Consider the following 20,160-nt stretch of genomic DNA (forward strand, 5'->3'; position numbering starts at 1 on the left):
TATATATATATATATATATATATATATATATATATATATATAATATTAACATTAATGTTGAAAAATCAATAAAAAACCAACATTTTTTTTATTTTCATTAAAGAAATTAATTTTAAATAAAAATCGACCGGTATGACTGGTTTTGACCAATTGCATGACTCGTGTAATTATTGTACCATACCAGCATTGGGACTTATTTACTGGTTTACCGGTTCAACCCGTTGATATGAAATGGTTTTAACAACACTGCGGGAAACTATCCAAAAAAGATAAAAAGGTATTAAGGTAGTAAAACTAAATCTGTGTGATAAACCATTCAATCTAGTTCCTGTTTCTGTTTCTTGTTTCTTGTTTCTAATACGTGTTAGTTGTATTTAAAAGGTTGTTGCTTGTATACAAGCGTGCAAGTTGTTGCAAATTATGTGTCTTTACGCCTGATTGGAAAGTTGTGCTTCCTTTTTTATGAATGATTTTAAATCACCCATTGTGTACAAATGTAATTAACTACTGTGCTATCTGGATTTTAATGGGAACCTGTGCTTTTGCAGTGGCGCTGAAGATGTTGCTTTGATTGAGTATGCACATTTGACGGGACGACCCTACAGGGTGTTCAGTCTTGACACTGGGAGACTGAATCCAGAAACTTATAAACTTTTCAATGCAGTTGAGAAGCATTATGGAATTCACATTGAGTACATGTTCCCTGATGCAGTTGAGGTTCAGGCCTTAGTAAGAACAAAGGGTCTGTTCTCATTCTACGAGGATGGACATCAGGAGTGCTGCCGAGTAAGGAAGGTGAGACCCTTAAGAAGGGCACTCAAGGGTCTCAGAGCATGGATAACAGGGCAGAGAAAAGATCAGTCACCTGGTACTAGGTCTGAAGTACCTGTTGTCCAAGTTGATCCAGTTTTCGAGGGAATGGATGGTGGAGTTGGTAGCCTGGTGAAGTGGAACCCGGTTGCAAATGTGAAAGGTAATGACATATGGAACTTCCTTAGAACAATGAATGTGCCTGTTAACTCATTGCATTCCCAAGGATATGTTTCGATTGGTTGTGAGCCATGCACTAGACCAGTTTTACCAGGACAACATGAAAGGGAAGGAAGATGGTGGTGGGAGGATGCCAAAGCCAAGGAGTGTGGTCTTCACAAAGGAAACATAAAACAAGAAGATGCTGCAAACCTTAATGGCAATGGGGCCGCACAAGCAAATGGCAATGCCACAGTTGCTGATATTTTCAACACAGAAAATGTAGTTAGCTTGAGTAGGCCTGGGATCGAGAATTTGGCGAAGTTGGAGAACCGTCAAGAACCCTGGCTTGTGGTGCTCTATGCACCATGGTGTCGCTTCTGCCAGGTAAAATCATATTTCTGAAACTGCAATATTGTTTTTAAGAATTGTGTCATTAAGGTCCTTTTTGCCTGCTTGAGATTTTCATTCTCTCTAATGAGATGTTTATTGTAAAATGTAACAGGCTATGGAGGAATCATATGTTGATTTGGCAGATAAGTTAGCAGGATCCGGGGTGAAGGTTGGAAAATTCAGAGCAGATGGGGAACAAAAAGAGTTTGCGAAGAATGAATTGGAGTTGGGAAGCTTCCCCACGATACTTTTCTTCCCAAAACATTCTTCTCGTCCAATCAAGTATCCTTCGGAAAAGAGAGATGTTGATTCATTGATGGCATTCGTGAATGCCTTAAGATGATGATCAACTGAGTATTTTGCTAAGGTTCCGTGGTACAATAATGAATACTAAGATTTTTGCAATTCAGTGAAGGTGGGAATTGTAGTTTTGGCAGCAAAACGAAGATCCTCAGCCAGTATCCTGTATATTTTTTAGAGAACCTTCTACAGAAGTATTATTGTGTTAAGTCATTTTGTGACGAGCCACCGATTTGTTGTTTTTCTAGATTTGGTAGTCTGTTGTTTGGGTTAGTAGTCTGTACTCTGTAGGGTTCTCCCAATATAATAATATTAAATTTTGGAGTTTCAGATTTAGTATTGGACTCTCTTTTCCAAATGATTCTCATCCAATTGCTCAAAAACTGTACATGATGAAGAGAACAAAGTTGCATGTGGACAAGTATACAAAATTGGGAAATGCTATATTTAATGGAAAGCTGTGGAACTATCCCCTTGAACCTCCAAAAAAATGCGGCCTATATCTGCTTGATGTTGGGGGAATATCCTTTCTCCCCACATGTTGAAGCTGGTATGTCATGTAATAACAAAGTACAAACTAACTCTAACTGTTGAGGCTAGTGACATGAAGAGAATGTATGTTTAATGTCTTGTGAAACATTCCCACAAAATTGACATGTTGGATTAGGAATATGGATGTTAAGGTGCAGCAATCTATTTCTTACAAGGACTCTACCATGCATGATCACTCATATTGAGGATATCACAGTCACATCTACTCTAAAGTCATTGGGGTAAAATTAAAATTTTGTTGGACCCCCATAAGCAACTCATACCTTCTCTATATCCATTTACCATTTCAGAATTCATGTGCTAATTTGTCATTGACACTGTATTTGCTTCCAAGAACAGCTAGAATCTGCAGGAGGAGAAATAAACTCCGTTTATCTATATTTGACCCAGGGCATAGAACCCTTATATGCTATTCAATAGTAACCCTTTTAAAACTGGTTTATCATTCAAAATAATTATATAGCTAAATTGGTCATTGAAAATATTAAAAGATCAAAAAGAATAATTGAGTTAATGAGTGGTTACCAAGTTGGTAAGGAATTCATTTATAGCCTACAAGATTATGAGTTTAATTCTCACTCTCAACATATGAACTTTTTTGTGGGTGTTTGTAAGTATTTCTATAAAAAGCTCATGAACCTATAAATTTGTAGTGACTCTGATAAGTCTCAAGATTCCAACTCACCTAAACTTAGTATCCATATAAAAATTAACTTCTTACACTTATCCAACTCACTTAAACTTTATATCCATAAAAAAAAAGAATTAAAATATAGCATGTAACCACATGATAACTTTTTGGACTCAAGTGATGGTTGTCAATGTACGGAGATTAAAAATATCTTGTCTCAGATAGAATGAGATAAGCCCCATATAGAGGGAAATGTGTAAAGTAAAGAAAATATAAGTGAATGGACACTATCAGAACCCAATGTTTGATTGGGCCAATTAATATTGATGTATCATAATATAAGATTCCTTGTATTAGAAGTCTTCATAGCAGGTATATAATATGGTAGCTAGGGTGTTGGAGGCAATAAAAAATGATGATACAAGATATGTGAATAACTGAATATAATGTGGTAACTAGGCTGTTAGGGGGAATAAAAAAAAGACTATACAAGAGAAAAGAGAGAATAGCCCAATTGTCGATGACTCACATTTGAGGAAGAGATTGTTCGGAAGCAGGTGCGTGTGAGTGATATCGAATTTGTTTATGGTGATTTTTCATTGGGCCATTGATTCTAGATCTCCCATTGATAACATCCTGTAATGTTTGCATGATCACAAGTTAGCATGCAGAAATTCCACCCTGTTCTCTATGATTTATGCAGTAATTCAACCCTTTCAGTTTTTCTTGAAGTTGGACACAATCATTGGCCAAGTTCCACTTAAGGAAGAAAAATTCAACACCTTCAATGTTTCTTGAACTTGGACACAATCACATTCTCTTGAACTTGGACACAATCACAGCAGAGATTCAACAAATTATTTAAGACTCTCCATGTACTGGTCTGACCCACCAAATTTTCTTATCCACTCTCCTTTTGACACATTACAAAATCTGAAGTTAGATCTTAGAAATGCAGTGTAAAGTTTCTAAAACTTTTGTGTGAAAATTATTGAGATGGTCTAGTGTCAAGAATTTTAGGGACAAAAATGCCTTAATGAATTGTTATATTTTGGTCAACTATAATAATTAAGCCTATCCATCTGTCACTAATCTTAAAAATCTTTAGTTCACATGAGAATTGATTTTGAAGAGTTGTATCATTCTCCAATTATCATTCTCCCTCTACCACTTGTCACTTGAACAATATACTAATTGTAGAGTCATTTGTCTATGACATTGTTAATATCAATTTTATATGGTTGACTTGGATTAACCTATGAAATTGTAGTAACATGTTGGAATAAATTTTATACACAGCATGCATCAGGGGAGGTTGATATATATATATATATATATATATATATATATAACATGTCACATTGCTGACTTTATCATACAAGCATTAGTTTCCTTCCAATAACAGCAAATTCCTTGGTTCTCAATTCATACATCATTTTTTGATACTTTCATTGTGTCTTTTCCATTCAGTGTATATTCCTTATCCAATTTATACTTAGATATTGGTATTATTCTTTTTTAGCTAAACTTCACTTGACTTTTTCTGCATACTAATTACTGTGTGTTTGGTTTTACAGGTTATTAGTGACTAAGGTTGTGGCAATGGCTATGGGAGATACATTGCCATTGATTCATAAGGTTGGGCTTCCTCCGAAGCAGACTCTTTTCGAAGAGTTGAAGCATAATATGAAGGAAATTTTCTTCTCAGACAACCCTTTAAGCAAATTTAAGAACCAAAGTGGATCCAGAAAGTTTGTTCTAGGATTGCAAGCAGTGTTTCCTATTTTTGATTGGGGAAGAAGTTACAATCTTAAAACATTCAGAGATGATTTCATTGCTGGACTTACCATTGCAAGTCTCTGTATTCCTCAGGTGACTAGTAACTAGTTCTGAATAATATTATTGAGTAAAGTTATGTAGTAAAAAAAGATGTTGACACAACTTAGCCAGAATTTACCAAGACTTGGATGTGGTTATTGGATAAGTCAAGGTGATTTATTCTGTCCGTAGTTACCAAATTCATGGTATTTTTCGTTATGCATAGATTGTACCGGTACGCAATTCTGTTATATAATTGTAAGACTTTCTTTACATCATAAAGTACCATGAATTGGTATGCGATATGTGAAAGTTGGTATGCAATTTAAGAGAAATTTGTGACTATGATTCTGGCTGAGTTATATCAAATGAATTTCTGACTTTATTATCCAAAAAAGATTAGTTGATTTTGGACTAGTAAATGTTAACATACTAGTGCATGCATAACAGGATATTGCATATGCAAGCCTTGCAAATTTGGACCCTCAATATGGACTATGTGAGTATTTTGAATTGTTTAAATCAACTTGGACATGATAATAGTTCTTGATGTAGATATCCTCTTCTCAGTTATGTGACTTAGCTTTCTGTACTATGTGCAGACACCAGCTTTGTGACTCCTCTTGTGTATGCTTTCATGGGAAGCTCGAGAGATATCGCCGTTGGACCCGTATCAGTCGTATCTCTCTTGCTTGGAACTATGCTTAGTGAAGAGATCAGTGACTACAAAAGTCATGAATATCTGAGGCTTGCATTTACTGCTACCTTCTTTGCAGGAATTACTCAACTGACGCTAGGAGTTTTAAGGTACAAAATCCAAGTACAGCAACAATTTAGTCTTTCAAAATGACACTACTAGTTTATTTGGTTCCTAATATTATGATGAAGCAAATTTAGTCTCTAACTCTGACAAGCAACAACCATCACTCTAGTCCAAAAAGTTATCATGAGACACGTAAAATCTGACACTGTGTCGCATGTGATAGCTTGAGTGCCAGCTCGGTACCTACGTGGTAAAGCCTCGACCAAAAGGACTAATGTTTAATCTATCTTTGTAAAACAAATCCAAACCCAAATATTGCAGCTTTGCAAGACTTGAATTGACCAATTTGATCAAGTTTTAGGGACAAAAATGATGATTTACTTATGTTAGGACTAAATTGATCAATCATTGTCAAAATTAGGGACTAAATTTGCTTTTTAATAAATCCATGGACCAAATTGAGCAATGATTTCTATTTCAAGAATGAAATTGATTATTAACTCTGATTGGCTTAGTACATGATCATTATGCAATTTTCTTTCTTGATTTACCTAAGTTTTTCTTGTGTTACGTTCCAATTGTGAATATTGCAGGCTTGGTTTCTTGATTGACTTCATCTCTCATGCAGCCATTATGGGATTCATGTCTGGAGCAGCCATTACTATTGCACTGCAACAGCTTAAAGGCCTGCTTGGCATACAAAAATTCACTAAGAAAACTGATATTGTTTCTGTCATGCGCTCGGTTTGGAGTGCAGTGCACCACGGGGTAAAGATTCATTTTGCATTAAAATACGATTTCGGATAGATGATCAAATAAAAGTAAAAGTGAGCTCACAAACACTTAATCTTTGTTACAGTGGAATTGGCAGACAATGGTGATTGGATTAGCATTCTTGGTCTTCCTTCTTATAACCAAGTACATTGTAAGAATGCCAACAATCTTCATCTTTTCTTTCTATTTGAGCATTCCTACCTACGAAGCACATATATGTCAAAATAGTTGTCAAGTGATTGTATCCATGTCGCACGCATATATCAGACCCTACTAAGTAGGAGCCTCGTGCGCTTAGCCGTGTCTTGTCATTTTCATTTCCAGTGTCCTATTTGTGCTTCCTTGTTATTAACTATCCTGTTGTAATGGACAGTCTAAGAAGAACAAGAAACTCTTTTGGGTAGCAGCAATTTCTCCTATGATCTCTGTCATACTATCTACACTTTTTGTGTACATTACAAGGGCTGACAAGAAAGGTGTAGCAATTGTAAGTAGTATATAATTCATTGAATAGTTTAAACAAAACCAATAACTGCAAAACTGAAAAGTATGCTATTTCAGGTGAGACACATTAAAAAGGGTGTGAATCCATCATCTGTTAGTGAAATTTTTTTCAGTGGAAAATATCTCGGTCCGGGTATTCGGATTGGTGTGGTAGCTGGGATGGTAGCACTCACTGTAAGCAAATCTTAAAGATGATTCTGATTCTTCATCCCTTTTGTTTCATTTTTTGAAACTATGATGCTAGATACTTATGAAAAATTCATCAAACTTCAGGAAGCTGCTGCTATTGGGAGAACATTTGCTGTCATAAAAGACTATTCATTGGATGGTAACAAAGAAATGTTGGCTATGGGTACAATGAATGTTATTGGTTCATTCACATCATGTTATTTAGCTACAGGTATTAACACACACATCATAATAATTAAATAATTGTTAGTATTTTATAATGTTCTAAATAACTCATATTAATTAATATATATATCTCATATCATAGTCTTTTAGAAACCTTGTATTTTTACTTTTTATTTGTCATCTTACTAAGCATTTTTTATCTTTATGCAGGATCATTTTCTCGAACAGCAGTGAACTTTATGGCTGGTTGCAAAACTGCTGTATCAAACATTGTTATGTCCAGTGTTGTGTTGTTAACTTTGATACTCATCACACCACTATTCAAGTACACTCCAAATGCAGTACTTTCTTCTATTATAATAGCTGTGGTGCTAGGCTTTGTGAACATTGAAGTTGTTCTTCTGCTATGGAAGATCGATAAATTCGACTTTCTTGCTTGCATGGGAGCCTTCTTTGGTGTGATCTTCAAAAGTGTTGAGATTGGCCTTCTAATTGCAGTAATGAAAATTTCATAACAAATTTCTCACATATTTGTATCTCCAATTTGCCTTATCATGGAATAACATCACATGTACCATTATCTATGCAAACTTCTTCACCAATTAAAGTAGTATATGTGATATTGTGATGTTATCCTCAACCATAGTTATTTTCTAACCTTATATATAAATATAATGCAGGTGGTAATATCTTTTGCTAAAATCCTTTTACAAGTGACAAGGCCAAGAACTGTAGTACTTGGAAAAGTTCCAGGGACTAATGTTTATAGGAACATTCAGCAATACCCCAAAGCAACTCAGATTTCTGGCATGTTAATTATCAGGGTTGACTCTGCAATCTACTTCTCAAATTCCAACTATATCAAGGAGAGGTAATTAACTCTATTCATATCATACATTTATATATCTTGGGTAGGAACATGCACTGCATAATGCGTTGATAATATAAAAAACTTACAATGTCTGTACATGCTCGTTAAACTTGATTAAAAGTTGTAAGCATATGTTGCTAATATATCAATTTAATGGAACTGATCCTGATGAATGATTCAAATTTTTTTATTATAGAATTTTGAGATGTTTGGCTAATGAAGATGCTCAAAGGAAAGGAAGTGCATTAACCAGAATACTGTATCTCATTGTTGAAATGTCACGTAAGTTTTTCAATGAAATCAACTCATACTATTTTTCATGCATGATTAATTTTGATTAGTGAATTTACTTGTGCAACCATTTTCTTGCAGCTGTTACTGATATTGACACTAGTGGCATCCATGCATTTCAAGAGTTATATAAGAGCCTTCAGAAAAGAGAAGTACAGGTAATAATAATACACTATGACATAATTCAACATTTTTGTTCACCATTAATATTTTTCGATTTTGAGTAGAGATGAGAGTTCAGTACTAGATGCATATATTAACACGTGACATGAAGATTTAATATTCCAGTACCCGAGAGTTCAGTATCTGAGAGGATCTTAACCTGTTAGGTATAAATAACAAAACAACTTATATATAATTATGATGGTTATTCTCCTTTTTTTGGTCTTTATGCAGCTTGTGTTGGCAAACCCAGGACCAACTGTAATGGAGAAGCTCCATGCATCCAATTTAACTGAGTTAATTGGAGAACATAAAATATTTCTATCAGTGACTGATGCTGTTGCAACTTTTGGTACAAAGGATGAACAATTATAAAAAAAAAAAGATTAGTTTCAATTTAATTGATGTAACCTAAGTTAAGGGCAGGAATTTGTTTGGGTAGGTAATAGGAATTTGGAAGGGTAATGACCAACAAGTAATGAAGATTTGTGGTTTGTAATTTTTGAAGTTTTAGTCCAAATATATGTATAAAAATAAAAGTGAATATAAGATATATCTATTTTGATTTTCAAAGAAACAATATACTTTACTTATTAGTCCTATGAATAAATACACTGAATGGAGTAACAATGATGTTATTAGTATAACAAACTCCTACATTTTGTGTACAACTTTATTGAATAAAAAGCATTATTGATGAGTTTAAGACATAAGAGTGGTATTGATTGATAACAAAACTAAGCCAAATAGAAAGCATGCAAAAATGAAAAGAAAAATATGAAAATAAGGGAATGCAAACAAGACAGATATTATATGTATAGAATATGGTTTAGAACACATTGGTCCGAAACATAGTTTAAGATACAGTTTGAGATAACAGATCATTGCCCAGCATGTAACAGGTAACAATAGTTGGTTGTGGGGTACACAAGATAGTTATGAATATAATGCTTAACCAAAGAATGCACTCCTCATTCCTCAACATGCATTAAACAGAACATGAAGAACAAGATAAGTGGGATAGAAAGGACATGAAATAATTATTTTCCAAACTGGTTACAAACAAAACTAGATAGAATGGAGAAGCTTCAATTATATAATTTCAAGGTTCAACTAAATGAAGACTTTTATGTTGCTTAGCACATTATATATTTCAAGATGTACATGAAAGATGTTACTACAGTGAGTCACAACAAGTTTAGGAAAAAACAGAAATACAATTCAAGAGATTAACATTATTGAACATTATTGAATCATGATACAAATGGAACATTATAATAGCTATGAGAGCAAAGCCGTTACCATGGTTGAACCATGATATTATATTTTTCTAGCAAATATACATGATGGAAAAATTACAAATGTAACCATGAGAATGAAAATCAAGTGGAGTTGGAGAATCATTGGTATTGAAATTATGCTTAGCTCATCCAGAAAATAGTATTAGATCTCAAATTATATATTATAGAAAGAATATGTGATGAGGGGAACCACTAATTATATGAATGGTTTTGGCTACTAAGGATTGCTTTCAAGTTTTAAAATATAATAACTTTGTGTATATATTTTAATGTTAAAGGGAAATTAGTTATAGATGGCTATGACTCAAACATATATAGTATCTCCAAGCAAGTGACCACCCAATGCAAATCACATTTTTTGTTCTATAATATTGTGTTATTCGATATGCATATATGACTGGTCAAAAAAATACTTAATAATGATACCACATTCTTGGGATAATATCACTCCATGTGATAATTGATAGATTATAATTCAAAATTAACTTATTTGAACTATGGTACCATAAAATGTGAAATACTAAGTGATTTTAACCCAACCCAGGTTGAATTTGAAGTGACAAAAAGCATAGCATAAAGAAGAAACAGTTAAAGATGTAGACATGTAGTCCATAACATAAGATGGAGTTGAATTGAAGAGAGAGGATAGGAAAGACAAGGTATACTTCTCAGATTGTGTTCCTACCACTCACTAATGATGGGTGCATCTCAACTTTCTAACACTCACTCACTCATATTTTTATTATTTTATTTTAATATTCCAAATTCAACAGATAAATAAGCCTTTTATTATCATACACACATATATATATAGGAACATTATTAGTCACACCCTTCTATTTTGATGCCTTCATTCTGAATAACAACACACACAGAACAAACCCAACTATGTAAGGTTTTCTATAATACAATGATCTCTATATTTAGTTTCTGATTCTGTCCAATCTGAGAATTGAAACTTAGATCCATAAATTTGATAAAGGTTCAATTTTTCCAAGTTTTTAGGTGTTGGGGTGTTGTGGTGATAAAGAACCTCTTTTTTTATTATCAATGGCATTTTCATATCTTGATTTGAGTTCTGCAATGGCTTGGCTTGAGGTTTTCTCTGATATTTTTTGTTTGGAATTTGATGTACGAATATCTCATTGGATTTGTTTCATTGTTTGAGTGCATGAGACCACTTCTGGTTTATAACAAGAACATCAATCATTGCTCTTCAAGTTGTTTTTCTGCCTGCAATGTTTAGATAATTTTTGGAACTATGACAATATCTGAATGAATTGGCATCAAATTGTTTGTTTTCCTTTGTTTTTTGAACTGAAAATTTTGGTTCTTTGCTATATTCTAGAAATTACATGAATTTCTTTAACCCCCTATTAACCAAGTATGTGTTAAAACTTCAAAGTTAATATTGTAAACTTCTTTTATTCTTAATTCCACAGATAACAGAAAATGAGGGGTGGCTTGTGGCAACTTGGGCAATCAATCACCCGCCGTCTTGCAAATGGTGATAAGAAGGCTGCTGCTCGTCGATATTTTTCGGCAGAAGCTGAGCTGAAAAAGACAGTTCTTTATGACTTCCATGTTGCTCATGGTGGTAAGATGGTGCCATTTGCTGGATGGAGCATGCCAATTCAATACAAGGACTCTATCATGGACTCAACCCTTAATTGTCGGGAGAATGGTAGCCTTTTTGATGTTTCACATATGTGTGGGCTAAGCCTCAAAGGGAAAGACAGTGTTGCATTCCTTGAAAAGCTTGTCATTGCTGATGTTGCTGGGCTTGCCCCCGGAACTGGATCGTTAACTGTCTTTACAAATGAAAAGGGAGGGGCGATTGATGATTCAGTGATTACCAAGGTGACGGATGATCACATATACTTGGTTGTGAATGCTGGGTGTAGGGATAAAGATCTGGCTCATATTGAGGAGCATTTGAAGGCATTCAAGGCCAAAGGCGGCGATGTATCATGGTACATCCATGATGAGAGATCTCTTCTTGCTCTGCAGGTCATTTGTCGCACTCTTCTACATTTGCATCACACACACTTTGAAGTGAACTTGTAGCTTTCGATGTTTTCTTCTTCTTTCATTTCCATTTTTGATGTGTCTGTATTTTAGATGTTAAGATGTCAAAATAATGTGTATTGGGATGGCTATAATGTGCTCTAAAGATTAAAAGAATGCTTATGAGATAATTTAGCCGACTATCATGTGCCCGATATATATTTGGGTGTAGTGTGATTGTATAGGGTAATTGAAACTATGTTTGTGGCAGGGTCCTCTAGCTGCTCCAGTTCTTCAACACCTGACAAAAGAGGACTTGAGCAAGCTATACTTTGGCGAGTTCCGTGTGTTGGACATCAATGGCTCGCAGTGCTTTCTCACACGGACAGGGTATGCTTTCTTGTGGTTTTCTTTCTCTAAGATTAGCAATTTACCTTGCAATCTGAAATTGCATCACGTGTTGCTTTTGCGATATCAGTTTTAAAATCTTCCCCTTCCTTCTAAAATTGCAATAGTTTTTTAACTCATAAAACGAGCGTAATTTGATAATTTCAGTAGGATTTTTTGTGTTGTTGGAGAAATAAAAGTTTCTCAGGGACACAATGCTTAATCCAATAGTAATACTGTGCATAATAATACACTCTTCATTGGGACTTTCAGATATACTGGCGAAGATGGATTTGAGATCTCAGTTGCTTCAGAATATGCGCTGGATCTTGCCAAGGCACTTCTGGAAAAATCCGAAGGGAAGATAAGATTGACAGGATTGGGTGCTCGAGACAGTCTTCGACTCGAAGCTGGATTGTGTTTATATGGCAATGACATGGAACAACACACTACACCTATTGAGGCAGGACTCACATGGGCCATAGGGAAGAGAAGGAGAGCAGAAGGTGGTTTTCTAGGAGCTGAAGTTATACTGAAACAGCTTGCAGATGGTCCTACGATCAGGCGTGTCGGTTTCTTTTCTTCGGGTCCACCTCCTAGAAGCCACAGCGAGATTCAAGATGAAGGCGGCAACATCATTGGAGAAGTGACCAGTGGTGGATTCAGCCCTTGCCTCAAGAAGAACATAGCCATGGGATATGTGAAATCAGGATTGCACAAAGCTGGCACCAAAGTAAAGATTATTATTCGAGGAAAAGCCAATGAAGGAGTTGTTACAAAAATGCCATTTGTACCAACAAAGTACTATAAGCCTTGAACATTTCTCACTTGCTCCCTCTTGACCAGTTTTCCTATAATCTGAATGCTGTAATCAATTTTTAATGCCATTGTCCTATTGGCATCAAGTACAAGGAGAATGCATTGCATTAATAACTCATTTTCATTTCAAACATGTGTGATAGTTGAGTTCATCATGTTGTCTTCAAATATTCTGACATTTTTCTTAGCTCTTACCAACTTCTACTATAGCAAATTCTGCATGACAACCAACAAGGACGTTGGTCTAGTAATCTAAGGCCTTGCTGGATTTTCAAGATTACCAAAAGGTCAAATGTTTAATTCCTAGGAGTGACACTTGTTGGGAGGGACAACCACGAATCCCGAAAAGGATTAGTTCTTTATGGCAAGGAGATACTCTTGGTAGTACCAAAAAAGAAATCGGCATGCCATCCACAAAACTGTATGTTCTGTTGTAAAAGGTAAGGTTTTCTTGTGAGCTTATCACTCACAATATCCATAACATGAATTTGGGATTGATCAGCAATATAAACATTCCAAGCTTACAAGTTACAACAAATAAGATATTATCTTAAGCCTCCAGGGTAGAATTGTTAGAGATCTAAAGTTTTAAGTTCAATACAAACATGGTAGGACAGTAGGAGCACCATGAATAGAAAACACACACCAAAAGGATTCATAGAAAACTATTTTGATGTTGTAGGAAAAAGCTCCTACCTCAGAGGTGCAGTTGCATGATTCATTATGTAAATGCGAATATATGATCATGCCCACAAGACCACAACCATTGATTTATAAATAGATAATCACAATATCATGACAACTATAGATGGTAAAATGGGCATTGCCCACGGACATGCCCGTATAGTCCACATTTTTTGCGGGCAGGGTATACAAATTCTGTCCATTTGCCTGTTTTGCCCGTCAACTTTGTGGGCATTTCTCTTGGGCATGCGGGCAGCCCATAAACATAATTTAAGGAAAAACTAAGAAAATTTTAAATAAGTTATGATGTAATGTAATTTTTAATTCCTAAGAAAATTGTAATCTAATATCTATAAGCCTTGAACATTTCTCACTTGCTCCCTCTTGACCAGTTTTCCTATAATCTGAATGCTGTAATCAATTTTTAATGCCATTGTCCTATTGGCATCAAGTACAAGGAGAATGCATTGCATTAATAACTCATTTTCATTTCAAACATGTGTGATAGTTGAGTTCATCATGTTGTCTTCAAATATTCTGACATTTTTCTTAGCTCTTACCAACTTCTACTATAGCAAATTCTGCATGACAACCAACAAGGACGTTGGTCTAGTAATCTAAGGCCTTGCTGGATTTTCAAGATTACCAAAAGGTCAAATGTTTAATTCCTAGGAGTGACACTTGTTGGGAGGGACAACCACGAATCCCGAAAAGGATTAGTTCTTTATGGCAAGGAGATACTCTTGGTAGTACCAAAAAAGAAATCGGCATGCCATCCACAAAACTGTATGTTCTGTTGTAAAAGGTAAGGTTTTCTTGTGAGCTTATCACTCACAATATCCATAACATGAATTTGGGATTGATCAGCAATATAAACATTCCAAGCTTACAAGTTACAACAAATAAGATATTATCTTAAGCCTCCAGGGTAGAATTGTTAGAGATCTAAAGTTTTAAGTTCAATACAAACATGGTAGGACAGTAGGAGCACCATGAATAGAAAACACACACCAAAAGGATTCATAGAAAACTATTTTGATGTTGTAGGAAAAAGCTCCTACCTCAGAGGTGCAGTTGCATGATTCATTATGTAAATGCGAATATATGATCATGCCCACAAGACCACAACCATTGATTTATAAATAGATAATCACAATATCATGACAACTATAGATGGTAAAATGGGCATTGCCCACGGACATGCCCGTATAGTCCACATTTTTTGCGGGCAGGGTATACAAATTCTGTCCATTTGCCTGTTTTGCCCGTCAACTTTGTGGGCATTTCTCTTGGGCATGCGGGCAGCCCATAAACATAATTTAAGGAAAAACTAAGAAAATTTTAAATAAGTTATGATGTAATGTAATTTTTAATTCCTAAGAAAATTGTAATCTAATATGATTTGTTAAACTTCATATAAAATATCAAAAACTTTGTTAATTTTTTATTTTCAACTACTTTATTTTATTTAATTTCATTTATTATATGAATTTTTATTTTTTTAATTATTCAGCAATGCTCACATGCCGCCCGCAATCCATTAGCCCCTTCTAAAACGGGTATGACATTGAATTTTATCTATTAAATTTTTGCGGGCATTTACGGACACGGGCTAAACATGTCGGACGACCCGTTTTGCCATCTCTAAACACAACTCTAAAGTATACCCCCACATTAATTACCAAATCCTAAACATTCTTATGTGAAATTATCTTACTTGACTTAATGTAAAAATCCATAATCATACATAGGGCTAGGGCTGGAAACGAGCCGAACCAGAGCTCAGCTCGATAAGGACTTGTTCAATTCAAAACTCGACTTGAGTTATCTTTTTAGCTCGAGTTCGGCTCGATTAAAGATTACAAATTGTTTGGCTCAGTTCGAATTGATTTATTTAGAAAACTCAAATAATTAATTTATTTTTAAAAAATATTGGTTATATATAATTATATATAACATTGTTTATATATTTAATAACAATAAATATAAAAATAATGCATGAGTCAAACTAAACATAAAAAATTGGTTTATATATATACATAATATATATCGAACAAACTCATGAACCTAACAAGTCAAATATTATTCAACTCAAATTCGACTTATTTATTTAACGAACTCAATTTCTAGCTCAAGTTCGGTTTATTTGACTCATAAACTAAATTTATCGAACTAAATAACAAGTCGAGTTTCAAACGAATTTCAAATTGATTTGGTTCATTTTCAGTCCTAATTATACATGCATACATTCTTGTAATAAGCTTACAGACTCTTGAGCATATATAATTGATCAATCTCATGGCACTTGTATATGGATCTATGATTCTCAAGGCTTTATATCACCACCTCTTCTCGCTAATATTGTTAGTAAAAGAAAATTGCATGATTCTCTTATCCTGATTTTTTGCTATCGACCTCTTTCAGAGTTGCTATCATGTTTTTGTGTGGTTAAAGCATAGAAATTTAATTTAATCCTAATTTAAGATAAAATGGTCTTCGAATGATATGAATTAAATATTATTCATTTATCTTCTTAAAAAAATAAACCCTACAAAAACAAATATTTATCTTTTTATTTTTTGTGTTTGACAAGAATTAATCTTGCTCATACATATCCTCAATATTCATTAGGGAATAGAGAGTACCTAATTTTCTAAAAATGATAGCAAATTTGTTTAATAGATTTTTATTGATTAAAAAAATTTGATCTGGTGAATTGATTTGAAAAATATTTATTTATTTGTGTTTGATTTTTATTGATTTAGAAAGATATAATTATTTTAATTTAATGGAATTAATAGCGAAAATATAGTGTTGGTCGTAAATCTTCTTCTTATTTTCAGAGAAGTTAAAGATGACACAAACCATAACTATACTGTAAAAATTTCATAGAAACTGTTTGATTAAAAAGTGATTAATTAAAAATATATTTTGTTTTTTTGGGTGTTTTGTAGGTTGTTTATTTTAAATGGAACTAATAGTGAAGAGAATAGAGAGATGACACAAACCATGACGGGTATAAGAATTCTATAAAAAAAGTTGTTTAATAAAAAATAGTAAATGATTAAAGATATATTGGTCTTTTGTAAAAAAGAAATAAAAAAAATAACTATAGCTAATGCAAAATTGTAAACTGAATGTTGTTATTTGAATTCATGACATTACTGTTGTGATTTTTTGGATCAGTAATCACAGGAATTCATGGAGTATCAAATGGGGATATGAATTCTATCTTTGGGCCGTGTGAGTGGAAAACAAATTGGTTGGTATCAATGAGAGTGAATGGATGGTAAACAAGGGAGACTACACTGAAATTCTCAACTTTAAAAATGTAATTGCATATTAACACAATACTCAAATCAATTGTCTTTAATTATGTGATTTCTATCTTTTCTAAAGGAATTTCATCACACTTTATAAAATTAAAATGAAATCACTACATTTGCTCAATTAATTGTTATTCTAAAATATGTATTGTTTTTATTTTTTCTTAAAAAGTATTTTGAGCTGTACAAAATTAAATGTTAACAACCATATATAGTAAATTAATATTTTTTGTACTAAAACAAAAAAATTGAAAAGGAATCAATTGCTCTATAACTTGATAAAATTAATATATATGAAGAATCAAATTCTCTTTAGTCTATAGTAAAATTTAATATTTATCATGGACGACTATACATGAAAGAACAATCAACAAGGTTTTGGTTTAGGGGTGAATTGTATCATCCTTAATATTAAAAATTTGATTCTTCATAACAACATTTGTTGAAAGGGACAATCACGAACATCGGAGGAGATATTAACTCCTTATCCAAAGTGAAGGTACTATTGGTAATGAAAAAAAAAATGAAAGAACAAAAGAATGTTAGTAACATCACTAAAGAATATCCTAGAAAATCTTGCTAGCAAATTCATCTATGTCAATTCCTTCCATGCCATAAGCACTAGATTTTGAGGCAAATTCTCTTAACTGTGAAACACTTCTTCCCAATTGCAAAGCCATTTTCATTTCAAACAACTCACCATTTTCTCTTTTCTCCAAATCATTCTCTTCTAAAGTTGATTCAATTGATGTCTCCACCATGTTGAAGAAGCCTGCATTGTTTCTATACATTTCAAAGACCATACCAACTTGGCCACCATGCTCAAAAGTGTTAATAGCTGCAGCCATTGATCCAGCCATGAGTGGCACTAATGCTGCCAATGAAAACCCATTATTCCCTACAAATCCACAACCTATTGCTGCTATTCCTGTCATTAATGGACCTGCTATTGCCAAACTCTTATTCACTTTCATGGCTATGTTCCCAAGCCTCTCATAGTCCTCAATGTCTTTTCTCTTCACCACTTCAACCACTTGTTTCATTTCCATTTCTAGTTCTTTACTCCATCCATTCTTTTCTCCCATTTTCTTGCTCTTTGCTTTTCCTTCATTTTTCTTTTGGAACTGAGTTGAAGGCCACCAAACTGCAGGTTCAAATTTTGCAGGATACTTTTCAAGCATAGCACCTAACAAGGGAAGTGGGTAAGCTTTGTCAAGTGCCAAAACCTTCTCCATTGCACCCTTCACATCTTTTTCAGTAACATTTCCAAGAGCAATTGTGGTTTGGATTTGAGTCTGAAGCTGCTTGAACAATCTCGTTGCATTGCGTTGTTCCTCCGCGAGTTGTGATGGCTGGATCTTGTTCATGATAAGCAACATCCCAGTAGCTGCTGAAAACAAAAGAGCAGAAGATAGTTTCAAAGCCAAAAGTGGTGCACCAACTTCATTGTTAACAGCAGCAACACCAACCATGGTTGTAGCAGTTAGGGTAATCATATTGATGGAGTTTAAAAGAAGTGTGTTCCAGTTGTTTCTGTGCTCACAAACGTTGCTGTGAATTTCAACTCTATCAGCTACTGCGTCTAGAATTGCATAGAGTTGAACAGTGACACTGGACACGTTTGGTTTGTATAAAACATCATGTGTTTGTGTTTTGAGAACATTGTAGTTGTCTAATTGGATTGTGTCTATGGATCTATTAAGTTCCTGAACCAGCATGCTTTGATATTTTTGTTGCTTGTGGAACCAAATAAGGCACTCTTGGAAGTTTTGGAACATTGATAGCAGCGTTTATTGTCATTGTAGAAGAACAAAAACAAGAAGAACAAAAATAGAGATGAAGATTGTAAGGAAACCATGTAATAATTTTTAGGGTTGGGTTGTGAGTTTGGTATATTGAGAATTTGAGATTGTAGATGAGAATTGAATGATCAAAAAGGGAGTGGGTGGTGTTGATAGGGATTTAGATTACCAATGGAGGAAGACAATAAGAAATAAGTGCAAGAATGGAGAAAAAAACGTTAGATACAAGAGCTGCTGGAGAATTTAGGTTTCCAACTACATGAGGAAACATGGACAAGGATCCTCTTTCAGTCTTTCGTAAGCAACCAAATTTTACAGAATAGTGCATAAATATTATTTTATGTTATTATAATTTCTATTTTTAATCAAATAAGATTTTATGATTGGATATGGACATAAAATAAGATAGAAATGGAGACAATTGATCCTCATAAAGAAACATTGAAGAGAGATTAGGCGAGTGTACGAACTTGTCCCAAAAAATTATTGTTTTGTATCTCAAGCTAATCACATTACAACAAGTAATAAAAAAAAGTTTATTTTTTATTCTTATGATTTTTTTCTTAACTAATTAATAAGATTAATATATGATGTGACACCAAATCCTAGGACAGATAATCTCGATTTGAGGAGAATGTCGACTTCCGAAAGAGGTGGATAAAATATTATGACCCCGTTAATGCCATTTATCTTTTCAACAACAAAATTTTCTTGATTCTCTCACACATTTACAACCTCATTCAAGGAACATATTCCCAAATCATTTTCTCCTAGTTCATGTACTTTCTCACCCACACGGGTTGGTTCTCCATCTCCACCCAAACTGTGTGACTTCTTCATCTCTTCCACTCTTTGAACTCCTCTGTGCAAGTCATGTTCTTCCATGAAGGGTTCGAAGAGTGAGTCTTTTTTCATCATTTCTCCCACACGGGTTGGGTCTCATTTTCCAGCCAAACCGTGTGTGTTTGTCATCTCTTCTCCAACCAAATATTTTTCTTCCATGAAGGGTTCCAAGAGTGAGTTCGTGTGAACCTTAGACGATCCTGAATGAGTTGTTGTTGCCACAACAGGTGGGTCTCGTCGAGTGAAGTGTCCCTGGTATAGTCGTGTTGGTCACCGTGGAATTGTCTCAACACCGGGTGGATGCTTGCTGACGGTGGAAGTTTTAGTCCATGTAAAAAGTCTGTAATTTTAGCAAATCGGTGAGGGGATCTGTGAGGGGAGCAGCAAGTATGGCGTAATATTTAACAAACTTTCGATAAAAACTAATGAGGCCCAAAAATCTCCGAAGTGTACTGAGTGAATGTGGCTGGTCATTCAAGCATTGCTTGGATCTTATCAAGATATGGGGTAACTTCCCCCGCTGAAATGATGTGACCTAAGTAACCAACAGTAGAAACACCAAAATGACATTTGGGTAACTTAGCATAAAACCAGATAGTAAATAATAGG

The 20,160-nt window shown here is 34.3% G+C and overlaps 3 protein-coding genes and 1 pseudogene across 4 annotated transcripts in view; 3 read left to right on the plus strand and 1 right to left on the minus strand.

The window, feature by feature from the left end:
• LOC109345338 (5'-adenylylsulfate reductase 2, chloroplastic-like) overlaps positions 1-1,911 on the plus strand; it is a 3,261-nt gene extending 1,350 nt beyond the window's left edge. Inside the window, exons 4-5 of the mRNA XM_019584287.1 lie at positions 549-1,356; positions 1,475-1,911. Of these exons, the coding sequence (XP_019439832.1) occupies positions 549-1,356; positions 1,475-1,705 (1,039 nt within the window). The 3' untranslated portion in view covers positions 1,706-1,911. The remainder of the gene's footprint in view (positions 1-548; positions 1,357-1,474) is intronic.
• On the plus strand, positions 4,186-8,797 carry LOC109345339 (high affinity sulfate transporter 2-like). Of its 2 annotated transcripts, XM_019584288.1 has the most exons (14): positions 4,186-4,261; positions 4,423-4,717; positions 5,114-5,162; positions 5,266-5,470; positions 6,020-6,194; positions 6,286-6,351; positions 6,574-6,687; positions 6,762-6,878; positions 6,978-7,104; positions 7,269-7,555; positions 7,739-7,929; positions 8,126-8,211; positions 8,302-8,378; positions 8,617-8,797. In XM_019584288.1, the coding sequence occupies exons 2-14, from the start codon at positions 4,448-4,450 to the stop codon at positions 8,755-8,757; spliced, it is 1,905 nt and encodes a 634-aa protein (XP_019439833.1). In that variant the 5' UTR covers positions 4,186-4,261; positions 4,423-4,447; the 3' UTR covers positions 8,758-8,797. The 2 variants fall into 2 exon arrangements, with proteins under 2 accessions (XP_019439833.1, XP_019439834.1); XM_019584289.1 differs by lacking the exons at positions 4,186-4,261; positions 4,423-4,717 and adding an exon at positions 4,741-4,835.
• Positions 10,436-13,072, plus strand: LOC109345342 (aminomethyltransferase, mitochondrial-like). The gene is made up of 4 exons (XM_019584292.1): positions 10,436-10,573; positions 11,126-11,693; positions 11,962-12,080; positions 12,351-13,072. The coding sequence occupies exons 2-4, from the start codon at positions 11,136-11,138 to the stop codon at positions 12,892-12,894; spliced, it is 1,221 nt and encodes a 406-aa protein (XP_019439837.1). The 5' UTR covers positions 10,436-10,573; positions 11,126-11,135; the 3' UTR covers positions 12,895-13,072.
• Positions 17,473-18,788, minus strand: LOC109345341 (annotated as a pseudogene).

This window comes from Lupinus angustifolius, chromosome LG04, assembly GCF_001865875.1.
Source record: "Lupinus angustifolius cultivar Tanjil chromosome LG04, LupAngTanjil_v1.0, whole genome shotgun sequence".
NCBI lineage: Eukaryota > Viridiplantae > Streptophyta > Magnoliopsida > Fabales > Fabaceae > Lupinus > Lupinus angustifolius.

What these genes read in the sequence shown, in the direction of transcription:
- LOC109345339 (XM_019584288.1), top strand. Translation starts at nt 4,448, where the DNA reads ATGGCTATGGGAGATACATTGCCATTGATTCATAAGGTTGGGCTTCCT. An exon ending in ACAAGAAAGGTGTAGCAATT is followed by an intron (nt 6,688 to 6,761) that starts GTAAGTAGTATA and finishes ATGCTATTTCAG; the next exon opens with GTGAGACACATTAAAAAGGG. An exon ending in ATCATGTTATTTAGCTACAG is followed by an intron (nt 7,105 to 7,268) that starts GTATTAACACAC and finishes ATCTTTATGCAG; the next exon opens with GATCATTTTCTCGAACAGCA.
- LOC109345342 (XM_019584292.1), top strand. Translation starts at nt 11,136, where the DNA reads ATGAGGGGTGGCTTGTGGCAACTTGGGCAATCAATCACCCGCCGTCTT. An exon ending in GATCTCTTCTTGCTCTGCAG is followed by an intron (nt 11,694 to 11,961) that starts GTCATTTGTCGC and finishes TGTTTGTGGCAG; the next exon opens with GGTCCTCTAGCTGCTCCAGT. An exon ending in TGCTTTCTCACACGGACAGG is followed by an intron (nt 12,081 to 12,350) that starts GTATGCTTTCTT and finishes TGGGACTTTCAG; the next exon opens with ATATACTGGCGAAGATGGAT.